General features: G+C 49.8%; 1 protein-coding gene across 1 annotated transcript; it reads right to left on the bottom strand.

Annotated features, from left to right (window-relative positions):
• Positions 1 to 1,543: 1,543 nt before the first annotated feature.
• Positions 1,544 to 6,948, bottom strand: LOC119811071 (alpha-N-acetylgalactosaminide alpha-2,6-sialyltransferase 1-like). Its single transcript, XM_042054852.1, has 9 exons — positions 6,911 to 6,948; positions 4,601 to 5,072; positions 3,311 to 3,479; positions 3,048 to 3,219; positions 2,720 to 2,858; positions 2,370 to 2,473; positions 2,091 to 2,180; positions 1,909 to 2,008; positions 1,544 to 1,735 (listed from the first exon to the last, which is right to left on the bottom strand). Exons 1-9 carry the CDS (start codon positions 6,946 to 6,948, stop codon positions 1,544 to 1,546), a joined length of 1,476 nt encoding a protein of 491 aa, XP_041910786.1.
• Between the last annotated feature and the right edge of the window lie 13,131 nt (positions 6,949 to 20,079).

Genomic DNA, 20,079 nt, shown 5'->3' with positions numbered 1-20,079 from the left:
TTGCATAAGGTTTATTTTTTATTTTTGTTTTCTAAAGATTTATTTATTTTGTATACAGAGTTCTGCCTGGATATATGCCTGCACACCAGAAGAGGGCACCAGATCTCATAGTAGAAAGCTGTGAACCTCATGTGGTTTCTGGGAATTGAACTCAGGATCTCTGGAAGAGCAGCCAGTCCTCTTAACCTCCAAGCCATCTCTCCAGCCCCCCAAGGTTTATCTTTTTAATTGTGTGTCCATGTGTGTCCTTGTGTGGGAATGTACACGTGAGTGCAGGTGCCACAAAACACAGAAGGAGGCAGCGGATCCCCTGGGGCTGGAGTTCCAGGCAGCTGTGGATGCCTAACTGGGTGCTGGGATCCAAAGTCAGGTCCTCTGGAAGAGCAGTGTGTGCTCTTAACCCCTGAGCTTTCTCTGTAGTCCTGGTTATTATTATTACTACTTCAACTTTGTTTCCTTTCGGTGTTGGATTGGGACCTAGACGTTGTGCCTGCTGAGCAAGCTGGCACCCCAAACCTCTCGGCTCCTCCAGAGGGGTTAACTGTACGAGGTAGGCAGAGTGAAGCCACAAAATGAACCTAAGCTAGGCTGAGTTGACTTGGGGCCGACTTGGACTTGGGACAAACTTGGGCAAAGGACCTTCCTGCACCTGTGTAGTCTTCTCTCCTGTTCAGTGAATGTGGAGAGCACCCCCGCAGAGCTGTGGTGACAGGGCAGCAGGGGCAGCAGCTGTCGCTCTCCAGACCTGAGGAGTGGCGGGGGGTGGTCGCCGCAGCACCCTCTCCCAACCCCACCTGCTGGTCCGAGAGCTGTCCAGAACAGGACACAGGGAAAGGGGCGACCCCGGGCAGCTCACCCTTCAGGCATCCTCCTTGGAGGCTACCTCGGGGCAATGCTGCCTGTCCTACCCAGCTGCATCTCGGGCTGTCCTCACCTCTTGCATTGCTCTATGCCACTTCGTCCTGCTCAGCCCTGCACCCAATTGTGCTTTGGAGCGCTGGGCCGGCTCCACTCTGCAGAACCCAGAGAAATAATTCAAAGCAGGCCATGGGGCTCTATCCATCCCAAATTTCCCCGGACTCACCCTTGTCATGTGACTTCTCTTCCCGCCACAAAAGGAGACGATGAGCGCTCTGGCGCTCCGCTGCCGCCCCCTGTCGGCTGGAGTCGCTACTACACTATCTAAGTAACTCCCAGGCTCTTTGGTACCCTACTGGGCATTAAATCTAAAAGAAGATTTTGCTGTTGGTGGGGTGTTTGTTTGGTTGGTTGTTTTCTTTAGTGTCTTTTTAGGTCCCAGAGTCCTGAAGACAGAGTTTGAAAAGTAAGGTAACATGAAATGAATTGTTGGTGTCTGTGTCTGTGGTTTGAACTAGTAAGGACTTCCCGGAGGACTCCCAGCCCTCGGTCTCCAAACAGCTGTTCCTTGGGACTCTCCAAGGGCTTGGAGCCTGTTTGGGTCCTGGGAGATGGGTGGGAACATCTGAGGAACCCTGACACCCTTTGGTGTGCATGATCCAGGAGACACCTGAAGCCGAGCTGGTCAGTTCTTCTCTTTCGGGTGCTCGGGACGCTGGTACAGCCGGATGATGCCTTCATCATGCAGTCTCTTCCATACTGCTTTCTCTAAGTTGAAGTCATGGTTTGTGTAAAAGATCAGCCGTTTCCACGACTTGTCATAGTAGTGGTCGGAGAAGCGCTCATGGCCCTGGGTGATGAAGCCATAGGCACTCACCTGCATAGAGATTGGGGGAGGAGGGATTGAGAAGTCTGACCCTTTCTCCTTTATCCTGGTTCTGTCCCCAGTGGTCTGCATGCAGGTTCCCCGGGGACACATGCATGCTCATCCCACTCCTTATTCCGTTGGAGGTTTTCAGCCATCCCCTGAGCTGAGCTCCACAACCTTACCTGGTCACAGAGATGAAGGGCCGTCAGCAGCAAGAGGGCACCAGTGGTGGGGCGGTATATTCTCCAGTGGGCAGTGTTTAGGGTCTTGGACCTCAAAAACCTGGTAAAAATACGCAGATGCCCACTGTCGGGAGACAGAGAGGACGAGGGACACAGCCCCGCCATGGGCTTTCAGCCCTCACCTGTTCTTCATGTAACGGATAAAGTCTGGGTGCAGCAATAGGTATCTGTCCATGTCCAGGGCGTCCCGGAAAGCTTCCTGGGGCCTGTGCCTAGAGTCAGGGAAGGATCACTCAGGATCTGTTCTCTTACCCGGCCTGTTGGGGCCAAGACGGGGTCATGGTGTGACCGCTATCCCATCTCCAGGTGGCACAGAGACAGCCCCACCTGTCTAGGTCTTTTGAAGTCAGCCACTGACTTCTCAGTCTGGCCTGGGCTTTGGGTCAGGAAGGGAGAGGTACCTGAACCAGTGAAGTTTGGTTTTTGCCATGGTCTGGTTCAAAAACATGGCTTCTAGCCACTCGTAGTCCCGAGTGCCCTCCAGGAAGTGTAGGTACCGGACATCCTGAAGACCAAGGACAGCAAGTGGTGTCAGCAGTACCATGTTGGGGACCGTGGACTGGGGGTGGCCCCGCTCGGATCCAGACTGTCCCCTGGCTGTGCCATGGCCTGAGTGACTGCTCCCACTGCTCTTGCCCTCATATGAGCACAGCGTAGGGCGACCCAGATTCCATCCACACACAAGGCATTCACCTCTCTGTCACTCCCTCATCAGGAGACTGTGTGGCCACGCCCATTCCTCTCTTCTCACCTTTCCCAGAGGCACATGCTGGAAACCCCGACTGCCCAGTGTGAGGATTGACTGGACCAGGGAGAAGGCAGTGAAGCCGTAGAAGGACGTCCGGGTCCCCACATCCTGTTCATAGCCTTTAATAACGGCTCCACTCAGTCTATATGAAAAGACCAAAGAAGATGGCAGGGATGGGGGAGAAAATTGTGGAGGTGGGTGAGAGAGGATGGGGCAGGAAGGTGGGAGTTGGAGACACACTCCATTTTCTAAATAAAAGCATTGGAACACTTGTCTGCTTTCCCATAATAGTCCATATCGACAGGCAAGAGGCTGGAGAATGAGAACATACCGGAAAACATAGTCATGGCTGTCTATCTCCTGGCCCACGTGCGAATCATTCAGGATGCCCCCGTTGCCCACCACGGCACAGGTGATACACCTGGAACTCCTCGAGGGGAGGCTGGCCAGGAGCAGCTGCTGCTGGGATACCGGAGGGAAGCGGGTCACGACCTTCTGGACCACTGGAACAGAGCAGGGCTCCATTCAGAGTCCCGGAGGGAAGCAGACCCCAGACAGAAGCCGGCCACCCTCTGCCCTGAAGTGAGGACTCACAGGACTGATTGAGCTCCATGAAGCCAAAGGGCGGTGCAAAGTGCTCTAGACGGTCCCACTCGCTCTGGGTGAAGTGGGCACCATCCAGGAAGAGAGTGAGATTGGGCAGAAAGATATTCTTTAGCCACGGTGACTTGGAGGCTCTGATCTTCACAGAGTCGGGGCAGGTCTATGTGCAGGATGGTGTGTCAGGCAAGGGAGTGGCCCAGGAAGTCATTAGCCAGAGGCTGTGTGGGTACCATCTGCCAGAGGGCTGGGCACCATCAGCCAGAGGATGGGCACCATCAGCCAGAGGCTGGACTAGGTACCATCAGCCAGAGGCTGGACTGGGTACCATCTGCCAGAGGCTGGACTGGGTACCATCTGCCAGAGGCTGGACTGGGTACCATCTGCCAGAGGCTGGACTGGGTACCATCTGCCAGAGGCTGGACTGGGTACCATCTGCCAGAGGCTGGACTGGGTACCATCAGCCAGAGGCTGGACTGGGTACCATCAGCCAGAGGCTGGACTGGGTACCATCAGCCAGAGGCTGGACTGGACATTACAGTTTGAAAGCCCCTGCCCATCCTCCCTCTTTCACACTGGACCCCATGTCTGGCTGTCTAACTCTCCAAGTCTGGGCCCACCTTGGCCCCAGAAAACAGGCCCGCTCAGCCCCTAGCCAGCTACACCTTGGCAAGTCTGAGAACACACATGGTATGCCCACTGTACTGTTGGGACAGTGATCCTGTTCTGTGTTTATTCTAAACAGGTTTTTCCATATTGCTCTCCTGGGCAGGGGAGAGAAAGATTAGGAAGGCAACATGGGGTTGAGCACCCGCAGTTTTTCTTGAGCCTGGAGCAGAGTGAAGGTTCTAGAGTCAGCTTTCCAGGGATGGCAGTGTTCCTGGGGGTGGGGGGGGCAGCAGCTAGGCACAGGGCTGTCTTCTTGTCTGTTAGTCCCACGATTATAGAATAAGGATTCTTGGACCACAAGCCAGAACTGGCCACACTCTGTCCCTGCAGACTGCTGATCTGCCCCAGGCCTTCTTCAAGGCTACCAAGGCAAACAAACCCCTTCCCATCCACACCCTGCTGAGTGATCCAGACCTTGTTCTGGACCTGCCTTCTCCTCCCTGATTGGCCGTCATTGGAAGGTGGGATGACCCAACAGCATTGCTGGGCCAATAGCAGTGCTGGGCCGAGCTCAGGGTGGGCCAAGGTAAAACTGAAAGCTGAGCCTAGAGGAAGGGGCTGCTTGGGATGGGGGTGGGGTGTGGAGGTTGAGGAAGTGAGGAGGTCCCAACTCACCGTCTGCAGGCCCCCCACATCCAAATTGTATTCTTCCTCAAAATCCCACCGGGGCTCAGACTTGAAGTTGGAGGCCTTCAGCCTTTGACTTCTTTTGCTGGTGGGGCGTGGGAAAGAGGCCGGGGATGGGTTGACCTGGGCGGCCTTCTCCTTGGCTGGAACAGCTGCTGTGGCCCTTGGCCTCTTCCTCTGCTTTGTCAACACTCCTGTAGTTGCCAATATCTTGCCTCTACTTTCTGGAACAGGAGTCTTTGCCACAGGCTCTGCCTTGCTCTGATCCTTCCTCTTCTCCTCCCCCTCTCCTCTGGCTGCCACACTGCCCTGATTCTTCAGGCCCAGAGCCCCTGTCCTGGCAGAGGTCATGTCCTTGTCTGGAGCTCTGAGTGGCAGCCCCATGCTGAGTCTGTGGAGTGCGGCCTTTTGAAGCATCTCCTGAGACTTTTCTTCCTCGTTCTTCTCTTTAAACTGATGCCTGGACACAGATAACTCTTGATGAAGGTTGGGTGTTATACGAACAGACCAGAAACATCACTAGCAGGCAGGGGGACGGGACGGCTCAGTGAGGAAGAGCGCCTGGGTTTGACTCCTCAGCACCCATGTTAATAAAACAAAGAGCAGCAGTGGGGACAGCCGTGCATGCGCCTGTAGCCAGCGCTGGCTTCCTTAATTACTCTCCTCCTTAGCTTTTGAGACAAGAGTTTCTCAGTGAAACTGATGCCCTCTGACTCAGCTGGATTGGCGGGGGGTAGGGGGACGCTAACCAAACCCCAGGAATCCTCAGGGTTTGCAGGTCAGTGGGTGCTAGGATCAAAACTCAGGGCCTCATGCTTCCGTGGTAATCACTTTTACCATCTGAGCCTTCTCCCTACCCCTTGTTTTTCAACGTTCATGTAAATCTGTTGAAAGTCCTCTGTGATGGTTCGAATGAGAATGGTTTGAATGAGGCTTGTTTGGATGCTTGGGTCCCAGTTAGTGGAACTGTTTGGGAAAGATTAGGAGGTATGACCTTGTTGGAGGAGGTGTGCCACTGGGTAAGGGTGACGCCCAACCTGGGGTCCCAACCCATGGCTTTGAGAGTAAGAATTTCCTGCTCTACCAACTAAGTTAGATCTTCAGGTTAAACCCCATTATCTATCTCTGGGCTTTTATTACCTGTGCTACAGGTGGGCTTTGAAGTTTCAAACACCCAGGCCGGGCCCAGTGTTTCTTTCTCTCTGCCTGCAGATCAGAATGTAAAGCTCTCAGCCCCACACCCGTCTGTCTGCCTGTCGCCACGCTCCCTGCCATGATGATGATGGACCAAGCCTCTGGAGCTGTAAGCCAGCCCCAGTTAAATGTTTTCTTCTATAAGTCGCCTCGGTCATGGTGTCTCTCCACAGCAATGGAAGAGTGACTAAGACAGCAGCCTTCCGGTATGCAGCCTGTATCACAGAGTCCATAAGTACCTGCCTGTTTTATGTTTCCCTGACTAGATGTCTAGGCAACTGTGATATCCAGGGTTTGGAGGGGATTCCTGGGAGTGTGGGGGAAGGAGTCCCTCTCTAACTAGTCTGGCCATGACCCACGTGGAGTCCCACGTCTCAGTTCCTGTTTATTTGCCCCTCCTGTCAAGGCCTCCTGTTCGCCTTGGGTAGATGTCTCTCAAGCCCTGTCTGCTCCTACCGTTCTTTTTCTCAGCTGTATGTGAGAGACTTACTGAGGCCGCGTGAAGAAGAAAGAAAGGAGCGTGAAATGGAAGACCAAACCCACAGATCTGAAAGCCTGAACTCCTCCCCACCCCAACCCCGCTCATGTGATCGGAAGATTCCTGGCTCGTCTCATCTGTATGAGACCACTGCTTTTGCCATCCGAGCAAAGCCTCCTGTCATTGTCCACCAGTGCAGGGCACCCATGCAAACTGCAAGCACAGGGCTGGCAAGGGGCTCGGCAGGTGAAGGCACTGACTGTCAAGACTGGTGATCTGAGCTGAATCTCCAGGATGCACCGGGTGGAAGGGGACAACCAGATCCCTCAAGCTGTCTTCCGACCTCCACACGGCTGGCATAGCTCTGTGCCCTTTTCCCAAAATAAAGAAGTAAAACGACCAAGGTTGGCGGTGCACAACTTTAATCCCAGCACTTGGGAGGCTGGGGCAGGGGGGATCTCTGTTTATTCCAGGCTAGTCTGGTCTACACAGTGAGTCCCAGGGTGTACAAGGCTATGTAGAAAAGTCCTGTCTCAAAATAGATAAATAAAAGCTAGTTAGCCGGCTCAGCAGTTAAGAGCATGAGCTACTCTCACAGAGAATTTGGACTCAGTTCCAGCACTCACGTGATGGCATACAACCACCTGTAATAGTTCCGGAGCATCCAGCACCTTCTGACTTCCACAGGCACCAGACATGCATATGGTGTGCTTACATACATGCAGGCAAAACCGCCATACACATAAAGAATTTAAAATAGCTCTGTGTGTGTGTGTGTGTGTGTGTGTATACTGTAATAAAAATAAAGATGTATATTTGACAAGTATTAGTCACTTCCTCTCACACATGTTGTTTTGTTTTATTTGAAACAGGGAGCTATGCAACCCAGGGAGCTATGCAACTGGCTTCTAGCTCACTATGTACCTTCAATTCCTCTTTCTCCTGTCTCCATCTCTCAAGGGCTGAGATTACAGGCTCTGCCACTAAATCCGACAAGGAAATGGATTTGGACAAAAGCATTTGAACTACGCACAGAGGAGTGGTCAGTTTGAAGGCATGAATAATATACTCTAAGTGACCACTAATGCACTGGTGTCCCTCTAAGGGAAGAAACCAAAGCCCTTCTTGGTGGAATTTAACCAAGACTTGAGTTCTCTACTTCACTCTCCTTTGTCTTCTGTCCTATAGCCATTTGTTTCTTGAGCCTGCATCTGTGCCTGCCCGAAGGCTGTCTTGGGAGTCTGTCCCTAGTTCTGAGTCTGTCAGTGAGTGGCTGCATGTGTACAAAGGGCTTTGCTCTGTCTTTACTGAATGGCACAGAAAGCATCACAACGGGAAGGAATGGGACACTCTACAGAAATCTTCAACAGTTTTTTTTTAATTTTGTTTTTTTATATTTATTTATTATATATACAATATTCTGTCTGTGTGTATGCCTATAGGCCAGAAGAGGGCACCCATTACAGATGGTTGTGAGCTACCACGTGGTTGCTGGGAATTGAACTCAGGACCTTTGGTAGAGCAGGCAATGCTCTTAACCTCTGAGCCATCTCTCCAGCCCTTCAACAGAGTTTTACAAGGGCTCCAACAGACCCAACTTCTGGTATTACAGGTACCATTGTTTATCAAGCAATATCCAAATGTTGTGCCCAATATTTTATAAGATTGCTTCCAACCTTTATTTTTATTGCCTTCAGGAAATGACATGTAAGCATTGTTCTCTGAGTCAGGAACACCAAGGAGTACATAATTTCAATTTAGGGTTATAGCTATAGGGTAGTTCAGGTTGTAAAAGCTGATTTCATGGGATATTCGAGGCAAGCAAGCTTGTTATACTGTTTCATACTTGTTATATTGTATTATAAAAGGCAGGTTGAGCAGGCTGAGTACACAGTAGAATAGCCAGTCTTAAGTGATCTCAAGGTCTACGGTTAACTCTGGCTGGGAGTTCCTCTGGCTGGGAGTTCCGGAAAAAGTTCCAGTCTCTTAGATATAATAGACATTTTCGCGGTATTGTCACAGAGGACATAAGAAAGGTGTCATTCAGTGGCTGTTCACGAAATGTCTGTTCTGTTGAGGGTATGCTGATATACATGCAAAGGCTGCAGATTTTAATAAAGTCGGATGTCAGGGCTGGACAGCCGCAGATCGTTGCTGTTAGAGGTGAAGACAAGGTGAATCCTGCCAGGCTAAAGAAATGCAGCCCGTGAAGTGGGCGAGAACCTGAGCTAACCTTGCCTCGCTGGTCTGCCTTGCTCAGCCGGGGCCAACGTTTTGGTTACGTTGTATCTCTTGCCTTCTGAAACTAGGAAGAAAAAAAAAACACAGAGACCTGTTCTAATCTTCCAGAAAGGGCGCTGTCTGTTCTGACCTTGAAACTGAATAAAGACCTAACTTAAGGTTTCTAAGCAGATGTTGGGGAGGAGTGGAGTCCTTGACTCCTAACCAGGAGCCTTCTTCCTTGGAACACACACACACACACACACACACACACACACACACATTGGCCTGATACAGAAAATGCATTTCTCTGTGTGTATTTTAAGTTGGTTTGTTTTCTTTTTTTTTTTTGGTATTTCGAGACAGGGTTTCTCTATGTAAGGTAGCTCTGGTCAACCTGGAATTTGCTCTGTAGACCGACCTTTGCCTCAAAGATTTGCCTGCCTCGTGAGTGCTGGAATTAAAGGTGTGCCCTATCACCACCCAGCTATTTTTATTTTGAAATGATGTTATGTCTGTGAGTGGGTGTGTGCATGAGAATTCAGGTGCCCACAGAGCTCCATGCTAGTGCTAGAAGTCAAACCCAGATCCTCTGCAAGACCAGTACTCACTCTTTTTAATTTTGTATTTATTTATGTATTTTTTTTTAGGTATGAGTGCTCCGTCTTCATGTATGTCTGCATGCTAGAAGAGAGCATCAGATCCCATTATAGGTGGTTGTGAGCCACCATGTGGGTGCTGGGAATTGAACTCAGCCTTGAAAGAGCAGCTCTTAACCATGAGTGGTCTTCAGCCCCCTGGTTCTCACTCTGAACTCATGAGTCTCTCTAGCATGCATATTTAGACAGATACATACATGTGTTTACATATATACATATACACACATGTATTTTTTAAAACATTAAGACAGTTGTCATATGTTCCAGGCTGGCCTCAAAATCACTGTGTCGCCAAGGATGACTTTGAACTTCTTATCCTCCTGTCTCCACCTCCCAGATGCTGGGGTTCCAGGAATGCCTCACTATGACCAGTTTATGCAGTGCTGGGGAACAAACTCATGGCTTCGTGCACGCTAGGCAAGCACCCTACCAACTGAGCTACGTCCCTGGCTGAAGGCAGTGGACCTGCTGCATAAAGCAGCTCACAGCGCACAGCACGGACGGCTGTATGGAGATCTATCTCGAGGCAAGCGTGGCTCGGTGACTCTGAGGGATGTTCTGTCTGCAGATGCTCCAGTTACTTGATGACTTGTTTTAGTTTTACAGGAAGTCGAAACAATGGCCTAAGTAGAGACAAGACTATGCAGTCAGGTTTCAATTAGTTCTCTAGACTTAAATCTGCCTGTAATGACGAGGCGTGTCTGTGTGGGTATTACATAGGTGTCCCATTATTCTCATGCACAGAGTTCAACGAGGGTTTTAGAAGTCTTCAGATGCTGGTAGCTCTGTAGGTTCAGACTCCAGGGGCCTGACCTGGTACATGGGCCGGGTGGACTTGAGGAGAGCGTTTTTCTACAACGCCTCTAACTTAGAGAGACAGAGCAAACGACTTGTAGACAATCCCCAGGCAAAAACCAATTTAGTTACGTAATTCTGATCGATGTGGGAGTAAAGATACAAGATATTGAACTCCAAAATAAATGTATTGGGGCAGGGGAGATGGCTCAGTTAGGAACGTGCTTGCTGCTTAAGCATGAAGACCCAGGTTCAAGTCTCAGCACTTCTGCAGAGCTTGTCCCAAGGGGCAGAGACCAGAGGACTCCAGGTAGCACAGGTGCCCTCGTTGCTTAACCACGGGCCTTCTTCCTCGGGACACACACACTGACTGGCCTTGGAGAGAAAACGCTCACGGGCTCCATCCGGGAGAACCCAGCTGGCAAGCTGTAGGTTCAGCAGAGACCCCGTCTCAAACAGTCAAGTAAGGAAAGACTGAGGAAAACATCCGATGTCCCGCTCCAGTCTCCGCACCCACCCACACCTTGCCGTGAAGATGGGCGTGGGAATCACCGGACCTTTGCGTCCCGTCCCAAGGTGGCCACACTGAATGAATCTTTCTCTGCTTTTCACTATTCTTTGTTTTGTTTCAGTGTGTTTGGTTTTTTTGATCAGGTCTCACTATGTTGCTCTAGCTGTCCTGGAACTCACTCTGTAGACTAGGCTGGCCTTGAACTCACAGATCCGCCTGCCTCTGCCTCTTAGGTGCTGGGATTAAAGGCGTGCGCCACTATGCCCGGCTTATTGTTACTTAGTTTTTTAATTAGTCTATTGAGAATAGGTGGGTGGTAGCTTGTTAGGGCTGCCGGGACCGGACGCTGACCCTAACTCCAGCCACATTGTCTCCTACCTGTAGCCATTTTCAGCTTGTTTAACAGGTTGATCTTGAATCTGAGAAAACTCTTTGTAAGCAGACAGTGGTGCACACTAAGCAGAGAAGCCCTTCCGAGCCTGGCTCAGCCCTGCCCTGCTTGCTTCAACCTGGCCCTGACCAGGGAAGTCACAACCATCTGAAGCCTAAGAAGACCCCGAGGGGAAATGGCTACACGCTGATCCAAGGTACAAGACAGGACCACAGAGTGTCAGAGGATCTCCCACCTAAGCTAGGTGGGTCTGAAAAGGCCATGGGACAGGGACAATGGTGGTCTCCACAGCATCCCAACCAGTGGCTCAAAAATTGGCTGCCTGTTGGGACTGGAGAGATGGCTCAGTGGTTAAGAGCACTGACTACTTTTCCAGAGGGCCTGGGTTCAATTCCCAGCACCTACATGGCAGCTCACAACCATCTGTAACTCCAGTTCCAGAGAATCTGACACCCTCACACAAACACATATGTAAGCAAAACACCAATGCACTTAAAATAAAGATACATAAGTTATTAAAAATCGGCTGCCTGTTCCCGGAGTCTGGGATGGAGCTGAGAAGTGAGGGCCTCAGGGATTAAATTCTGCAGCTTCCTGGATTAGAAATCCAAGCCCTGAAATCAGAGGATTAGAGAAAATCTGCCTATTTCTTGGCTAGATAAGTTGCTCAGGAGTTCGGGGCACATACCGCTCTTCGAGAGGACCCAAGTTTGAGTTTCCCAACACCTATGTTAGGTGACTCACAAGCACCTATAACTTTAGTTCCAGGGGATCCCACTCCTCTGTGGGCACCTTCACTCAGAGAGACACAAACATACACGTAGTTGAAAATAATTCTTTAGGAAAATATTTATGTTTCTTTTGTTTTTAATTTTATTATTTTATGTGTATGGGTGTTTTTCCTGCATGTATGTGCACCATGTGTGTGTCTGGTGTCTGAGAAAGCCAGGGGAGGGCATTGCTCTAGAAGCCCATGGAATTACAGGTGGTTGTGAGCCACCATGTGGGTGCTGGGAATCGAACCTGGGTCCTCTCTGGAAGAGCAGCCGGTGCTCTTAACCACTGAGCCATCTCTGTAGCCCCATGCATATATCTACACTCAAACAGAAAACATCTAAAAAGTTCCATAGGTCTTGGGCTCAGGTTCACTCAGTCTCCCATTAGTCTCCCGTTCCCGTTCTCCTTTGTCACATCCTTGGGTTGCGATGTCCCCACTTGCTGAAGTGGTCTCTGGGAACCACACAAACCCCATTCTCTCCACAATGCTCTGCCACTCCCCACAATTGCTGGAACTCGCCCACTTTCCTCTGCAACAACCATCCAGAGTGACTTCAGCGCTAATAGCAACACCACACAAATATTTCACACTTCCAGGTTCGTGTCTTACTCGCTTCTATGAAACTCTATATCTCTCCAGAGCTCACCAGAAAGGGGCGGGGTAAGAATGGCACCCAGGGCCCAAATCCCTTATGTTTTGCGGTCTCCAGGATGGGTGGGACGAGCCTTGACTTTTATGGATCTCAAATTAATCTTCTTTGAAAAGATGTGCAAACAACGATCTCGTACAGTTGTAAAGATCAAAGACACACAGAAGGCTCCTGGGACACAGGTGATAGAGCAGCTCCAGGTCTGAATCCATGTGTCATAAGTGAGGGCGTTACCGTCTTCACAATGACCCCCATAAAGCAAGGTAAAGAAAGCTTCCACGGCTCTCAGTCACCTTTGTGAACGTCATTAAGTTACTTTTGTGTGTGTTGGTGCATGTGCACATGTATGTGCGTGGACGTGGACACCTGAGGTCAGCCTCTGGTGTCTTCCTTAGAAACCTTCTACTTTGCTATTTGAGACAGAGTCTCTGACTGGGAGCTTCCTAAGCAGGCTTGGCTGGCTGGCCGTCCATCCCCAGGGGTCCACCAGTCTCCATGCCCATGGCACTGGGACTCAGTGGCCATCACCACACCTGGAGTTTACGTGAGTTTTGGGAATCAAACCCAGAAGTTCACTCCCGTGAAAAACACTTCACGGACTGTTCTCCCCAGTCCCTTCGATTTTTCTTTTTCTTTTTTGATACAGGGTTGTGTTTGGTGATGGCTGGCCTCCAACTCAGGATCCTCCAGCTGCAGTGCCCCCCTATCCATTGCTTGGGGTCATAGGCATGTTCCCCACCGCTGGCCTATTGCTAGCTGTCTTTTACTGATTTTGCTGCTTCCATCCGTCGGCCCCTGCAACACTGTGGCTCCTCCAAGCTGTAAGACTTGGGGTCACTTTTGCACCCCCACCTTCCTCCCACCACTCTTTCAGAATCTCTCTTGAAGTTCGCTTCTTTCTTCCAGGACCCTCCTTGGGCTTCAGTGACTAAAGCCTCCTTGCATTCCTGACAGAATTAACTGCGTAGGCAATTCCTCTGCCCTTGATCATCATGCTAGATGGGTCCAAACCCCTGCTCTCGTGAGGCAGCCTTTCTGCTCTGAAGGCCCTTTGCCGCTGTTCTCTGGCCCTACCCTTCTCTAGGGCTCCCCTGCTTTCCAGGCAAGCCCTTTATGTCAGGGATGCTACTTCCCCATTCAGCAAGGCTGATGGGTTGTTCTAGGTTAGTCCCATTCTCTGTAGATTATTCTAGGTTAGCCCCAGTCTCTGTAGTTTATTCTAGGTTAGCCCCAATCTCTGTAGATTATTCTAGGTTAGCCCCAATCTCTGTAGATTATTCTAGGTTAGCCCCATTTTCGGTAGACTCCTCCTTACCTAAAGACCATTTGCTGGTCACTCAACCAAACTGCACACTGTCTTTGAAGCCTTTAACAGAGACCTTCTAGACTCTCTCTCTTCCAGAGACTTCTCTCCATGGCAACTGTTCCCTCTGTCAATCATTTGGGACTTGGTTACATACAGTTTATTGAACATACTTCATGTTACAGTCACTTCAGGGGATTTTAAGACTCATTCTAGTTGGATTTGTTTGTTTGTTTGTTTGTTTGTTTGTTTGTTTTTGAGACAGGGTTTCTCCACGTAACAACCCTGGCTGTCCTGGAACTCTCTTTATAGACCAGACTGGTCACAAGCTCACAGAGATCTGCCTGCCTCTACCTCCCTAGTGCTGGGTTTAAAGCCAAGAACCACCAATGCCCAGCTCATTCTAATTTTGAGTGATAGTACATGCCTATAATTGCAGCACTTGGGAGGCTGAGGCAGGAGGATCAATGAGTTTGAGGCTAACTTGGGTTAAATAGTGAGAAACTGTGTGCTTGTCTGTGTTAGATATATCTGTCTGTCTGTCTATCTGTCTGTCTGTCTATCTGTATCTCTGTCTGTCTATCGCTATCTATCCCCTCCCTTCCTCCTGTTTTCAGAGGTGAGAATCAAACCCAGGACCTCAGAGATGCTAGGCAACTGTTCTACCATGGAGCCACACCCCTCCCTCAGCCCTTTCTCCTTTTCAGAGCCTCTTCGGGTATTATACTCCACAACCTGGCTTGGGAAGAGCTGTCCCTGCTTGTCCTGAGGTGCAGTCAGCTTGGTGGCTGCCCAGCTCTCACTGACATGGGCTCAACAGTCAGTAGCTGAGGTTTCCCTGGGGAAAGCCACTCTGCTCGGGGAACCCCTCAGAGGGTCTTTTCCAGGCTCCCGTCTCCCACAGCTCCCAGCAACATCATTGTGCACAGACACCTTTCTGGGAGTGGGTGTTCCACTCCTAGACCCCTGACACAGGAAGTGCTAAGCTCCTGCTGCACAGCTGCCTGGGCCATGGAGACCCAGGGCAGGATAGAGTCGTTCTGTTGTCTCCTCAGTGTGCTCCACAAGGAACAACTGCACTGAGATTCAGCCTTCAAAAATCTCCACACCAGAAATGTTCACCAGCCTATTCACCATACCGGTGAACTCGGAAGCCGGTGGTGTTGGCAGGGTACGGGGCTGGAGGGATTCTCCTGCAGCCCACTCCTACCAGACGCTTCTCACTAACAGCCTTGGAGTCCTCCACCCCTCCCCTTCCCATGCTCTTCTAGGGATGATCTTTGACACCGTGACAGCTTTTGCCATTGACAAAATACATACTTCATAACTGAGCAGTCAAGTAATAATAATAAATAAATAAATAATACAAACATATTTTCATACCACAAGCAAAAATAAATATCTTCTTAATGAACCCTTGAAGTAAACAAGAGTATGGAGACATTTTTCAGGAGACTTAGAAAATGTTTTGCATTTTTTTTTGCGGGGGAGGGGGTGTTTAACCAACCTTCCCCCAAATCACAATCTAATGACCATGAAGGAAAGAGACAAATCTCATCCAGGTAAAAGGTGTTCCTAAGACAACATGGTGACTCACACATGTAATCCCAAGACTTGGGAGGCAGAGGCAGGAGGATCAGAAGTTCAAAACCATCCTCAGCTACACTACCAGCAGGGATCAAGCCCAGGTCAGAGGATGTAAATGCCTGGGTTTAGCCCAGCTCTGTGACCGGCAGGGCATTGTACTATCCAGTGACTCACATTAGCTGTCTGTTGTCCTCATCCCGAGGAGTGAGAAACCGGAGGGGTGTAGAACAGCCTGGTGCACATACACACTGCAGAGGGGTCACTGCGATGTTGTGAGCTCTGGACACACCCAGATATTAAGCAGTGATAGAGTCAGGGAGACCCTTGCTTCCTGATCACTTCTCTGTACTTTCTTTTCGGGTCCTCTGTAGCTCAGGCTGGCCTTGCACTTGCTGTGTAGCTGAGCTTGAACTCCCGATCCTCCTGCCTCTACCTCCCGAGTGCTAGGATGTGCCACTGTCCTGGGTTGATACAGGGAATCAGACAGGGGCTTTGTTCATGCTGGGCGAGCACTCCACCCACCGAGTCACCTCCCAACTTGTGTGTACTTTTCCCCTGTCTCTGTGAGAGAATGAAAGTATTGTTTGCAAGTGCTGAGTAGTAAAACCAAAAGAGTTTTTTCACTGAGCCTGGCAAGAGGATCTCACTTGAGGAGATGTGCTAAATGTTCTAGAAGTTCTTGTGGAGGACCCCCTTGGCGTTCAGGCTTGATGGTTCCCCCTCACCCCACCAATAGGAGGTCTCCACTTGGGGCACAGATTTGACGGTTCCTCCCATCACCACTACCAATGGGAAGTCTTCATTTGGGGTGCAGATTTGACGGTTCCCCCTCACCCCCGCCAATGAGAGTTCTTCACTTGGGGCGCAGATTTGACAGTTCCCCCTCATCCCAACCAATAGGAGGTCTTGAATTCTACTGACTCCCTTTTCAGGATGAGAACGCCTCTGAGACACGGGAAATACACAGACTAAGTCTTTGCTTCGGGTCAAGGAGAACAGCGTTGAGAGCAGGCCCTTCTCCAGCTGCCCTGTTACTCACCAGCCCTGGGGGTGCCCTCTGCAGATGCAGTCCCTGAGTCCTCAGCTCCTGCCTGCCTTCTCCTACAACCCTCCTGGTATGCTGAGCACCTTTGGTCACCACCGCCACCTCTATTTCCATCTCTTCCAAGTTCTGACACTGGCCTTCCTTCCCGACCTTAACACACCATGTGGACCCATAGGAAGCTCGGAGGTCCCCAGGCCTCCCCAGGTCTTTCCGGGAATCACAGGATTGGCCCCTTCTTACCTGGAAGGCTTTGTCCTGGGCTCCTTAATGAAGGAGGGCAGAATAAAGAGCGAGGTGAGCACAGCCAACAACAGGACACCCTGAGCGCAGGGGTGCAATCTCTCACACCAGGTCTTCATGGTGCCTGGCTGGATCCCAGAAGCCTGTAGGAGAGCAAGTCACTGGTAGAGAAGTCACGTGGCCTCCGTGTGCAGGTATTTGGGCCAGGGAGCTCTGGTCTGTCACCTTCTGTCTAGCCACTTTGGAGAGCAGAGGACAGAAAGGAAGGGTGGAGTATGCTTTGAGCTGGCATGGATTGAAGGAAGAGAAACTCCTTCTGTTCAAACAAGGTGGTTTTTTTTTTCCTTTTTAGTCTCTGAAGCCAAATTCTGGATAATTATATGAGACCATGTATCCGTCACAAACAGCCTCGCTCTTATCTGGTCACTTCCTCTCCCAGCCTCATCCACAAGCGAGAGAAGCGGTGGCGTCCACGCTCAGGTGCCCACGGTAGGGACTCCGCACAGTCACCATCGAGGGTTGACTTCCTTAGTTTCTCGGAAACTGTGACGGGAGCAGCACCAGCCAGCAACGTTTCTGAGACTTGCTTGCATCCAGGGACCGTGGAAGGCTTCACAGAGAAGCATCCAGGACTGGGGAGAAGGCTCGGTGGTGGAGAACACAGCTGTTTTAACCCAGCCCCCACAAGGCAACTCACAACCGTCTATAACTTCGGCTCCAGGGGATCTGCTGCCCCCTTCTGGCCTCCATGGGCTCCTGCATACTTGTGCACAGACATACTCTCAGGTCAGATTTCCAGAAAACATACAGGTATTGAGGATTCTTGCTTCTAGGATGCTGAGCTGTGAAAGTACTCAGCAGGCCCAAGGTCACTTGGAAGGTGCGGTTCTGCAGGTTTAGGGCTTGGGTTCATAGCTCATACCTCAATGCTTCTGTTTCTGCCCCAAAGCCCTTGGCCCTCACCCACATCATGTGCCAGTGATTGCCTCACCCACCCTCCTAGGGACAAGAGCGTGCTAGCAGGGGAAGCCGGGGATTGTAAGACAGCTAATGGGTTTAACTCCCACAGTGCACACTGCAACTCTTGGCACCAGAACAGGGGCGCCCCTCCCTTTCAGGGAATTCTTGTGTTCTGTCTCTACCTCACTGTCTTTTTCTGTTTGTCTGTCTCTCTCTTTCTGAATAGGCTCATGTCAAGTCCTTCTTCTTGGGGCTGGGGTGATGGCCCAGTTGGTAAAGTGGTTATTTTTCAAGGGTCTTTACCCTAATTAGTCCAATCCTCAATAGCCACGTGAAAGAAAAAAAGGTGTGTGTGGTGGTGGGGAGTCAGGTGTGGAGAGATGGTTCAGCAGGTGCTTGCTGTTCAACCCTCATGGCCTGACTTTGAACCCCAGAATCCACGGAAAGGTGCAACCCAATAAAGTTGTCCTCTGACATGAGCACCCACCTCCAATAATAATAAAATAATTAATAATAATAATAATGATGATGATGATGTAAAATGAAAAAACAGGGCATGATAGTACATGCTTATAATTCTAGCAATGGGTCAGAGACTGCCAGATCTCTGGGTTCACTGGCCAGTATGGGCTACTCGGTGGCATGAGACCAAAATGGGAATGATATACCTGACAAGTTAATGGAAGACCAAACCAGGAAAAATAGACCTTGCAGGTTAAGGCTTTAGTTTACAGCTAAGACAGTTAAGAACAAGTTCCAGTTTATCCTGTGGTAAGCCCTTGCAATTTAAGGTTTCTATTTGTCATTGAGAAGTTCCCATCTGTCCTGTGTTAAACCATAAACAAATAAACAAACAAAGAATAAGCCCTTGTTTAGCCTGTGTTAAGCCCTTGCCAGGTAAGGTTTCTACTTGTAATTAAAAAATAAGTTCCTGCACGGTCAACAAGACAAAACGACAGCCTACAAATGGGAAAAGATCTTCACTAATCCCACATCAGACAGAGGGCTGATCTCCAAAATATACAAAGAACTCAAGATATTGGTCATCAAAAGAACACATAATCCAATAAAAAAAAATGGAGTACAGATCTAAACAGAGAACTCTCAACAGAGGAATCTAAAATGACTAAAAGACACTTAAGGAAATGTTCAACATCCTTAGTCATCAGAGAAATGCAAATCAAAAAAACTCTGAGATTCCACCTTACACATGTAAGAATGGCCAACATCAAAAATACTGGTGACAACTTATGCTGGAGAGGTTGTGGGGAAGAGGGAACACTTCTGCATTGCTGGTGGGAGTGCAAGCTGGTACAGCCCCTCTGGATGTCAGTGTGGCGATTTCTCAGAAATCCTCAAGACCCAGTAATACCACTTTTGGGTATATATCCAAAGGATGCTCAATCATGTCACAAGGACATGTGCTCAACTATGTTCATAGCAGCTTTGTCAGTCATAGCCAGAACCTGGAGACAACCTAGATGCCCCTTGACTGAAGAATGGATAAGGAAAATGTGGTACATTTACACAATGGAGTACTACACAGCAGAAAAAAAATGATAGCTTGAATTTTTCAGGAAAATGGATGGAGCTAGAAAACATTATTTTGAGTGAGGTAACCCAGACACGGAAAGACAATTATCGCATGTAGTCACTCATAGGAGGTTTTTAAACATAAAGCAAAGAAAGCCAGCCTACAAACCACAATTCCAGAGAGTTTAGACAACAATGAGGACACTAAAAGAGACTTATAGTTCTAATCTACATGGGAAGTAGAAAGTATAAAAAGACAAGATCTCCTGAGTAAATTGGGAGCATGGGGACCTTGGGGGAGGGTTGAAGTAGGGAGGGGAGAGACAGGAAGGTGATCAGAGAAAAATGTACAGCTCAATAAATAGCAATTAAAAAAAATAAGATCCTGTTTCTTAGATCTGACGCAAACTCTTGCGACCCCGTTCGTGAGATATATATCCCTACTCTTGCCCCTGGCCATGTACCTCTCTGACCACCGTAACAGCCGACTCTCTGGCCTCTCTGAACAGCCTAGCCTTCCCTTTGGACATCTTAGGTATTTTCTTACCAACAAGCCTCTCCACCGACACAAATAATCCTAATCAGACCAAATCAAACTGAATTAAAAGATATCCAGGTTTAATTGGACGCCTGCGCTCTCAGGTGGTCCCAGGAAAACACGGGGGTAAGAGGGTGGGGGGAGAGCCAACACAACCACCAGAGAGGAAGAGGGGAGATCATGTGTTTATTCTCTGGGGGGGCGCAGTTTAAGTAGCCTGTGGGAGTGGTCTTGACCCTCCCTGGGGAGGTGTCACCCTTTGGTGGGCTTTCTTGGAGGTGGAGTTTGGACTGAGGCAACTCCCAGGAGAGGGAGCTTGGAACGGAGTTTTCTGCCCAGCCTTCCAAAGATGGATGCCAGGGGGCTGGGATGAGGCCCCTGACCAAATACACCAGGCTCTTTATATAAACAGGTGCTGGGGAGCTGAGGTGATGCTTCCGACCAAACATTTCAGACTCTCTTTGGATAAAGGGGCATCAGCTCAAATCTGGCTGCTTCCTGCTGGCATGGGGGCAACATGGGAGAGGGGAGAGCTGGGAGTTGGTGAGCTGACGCTCAGGGAGAGGTGTGGCTAGAGAAGCATCCT

The sequence above is a fragment of the Arvicola amphibius genome, chromosome 4, assembly GCF_903992535.2.
Source record: "Arvicola amphibius chromosome 4, mArvAmp1.2, whole genome shotgun sequence".
NCBI lineage: Eukaryota > Metazoa > Chordata > Mammalia > Rodentia > Cricetidae > Arvicola > Arvicola amphibius.
Note: the sequence above shows the minus strand (reverse complement) of the source record. Positions and strands in the feature narration are given on the sequence as shown.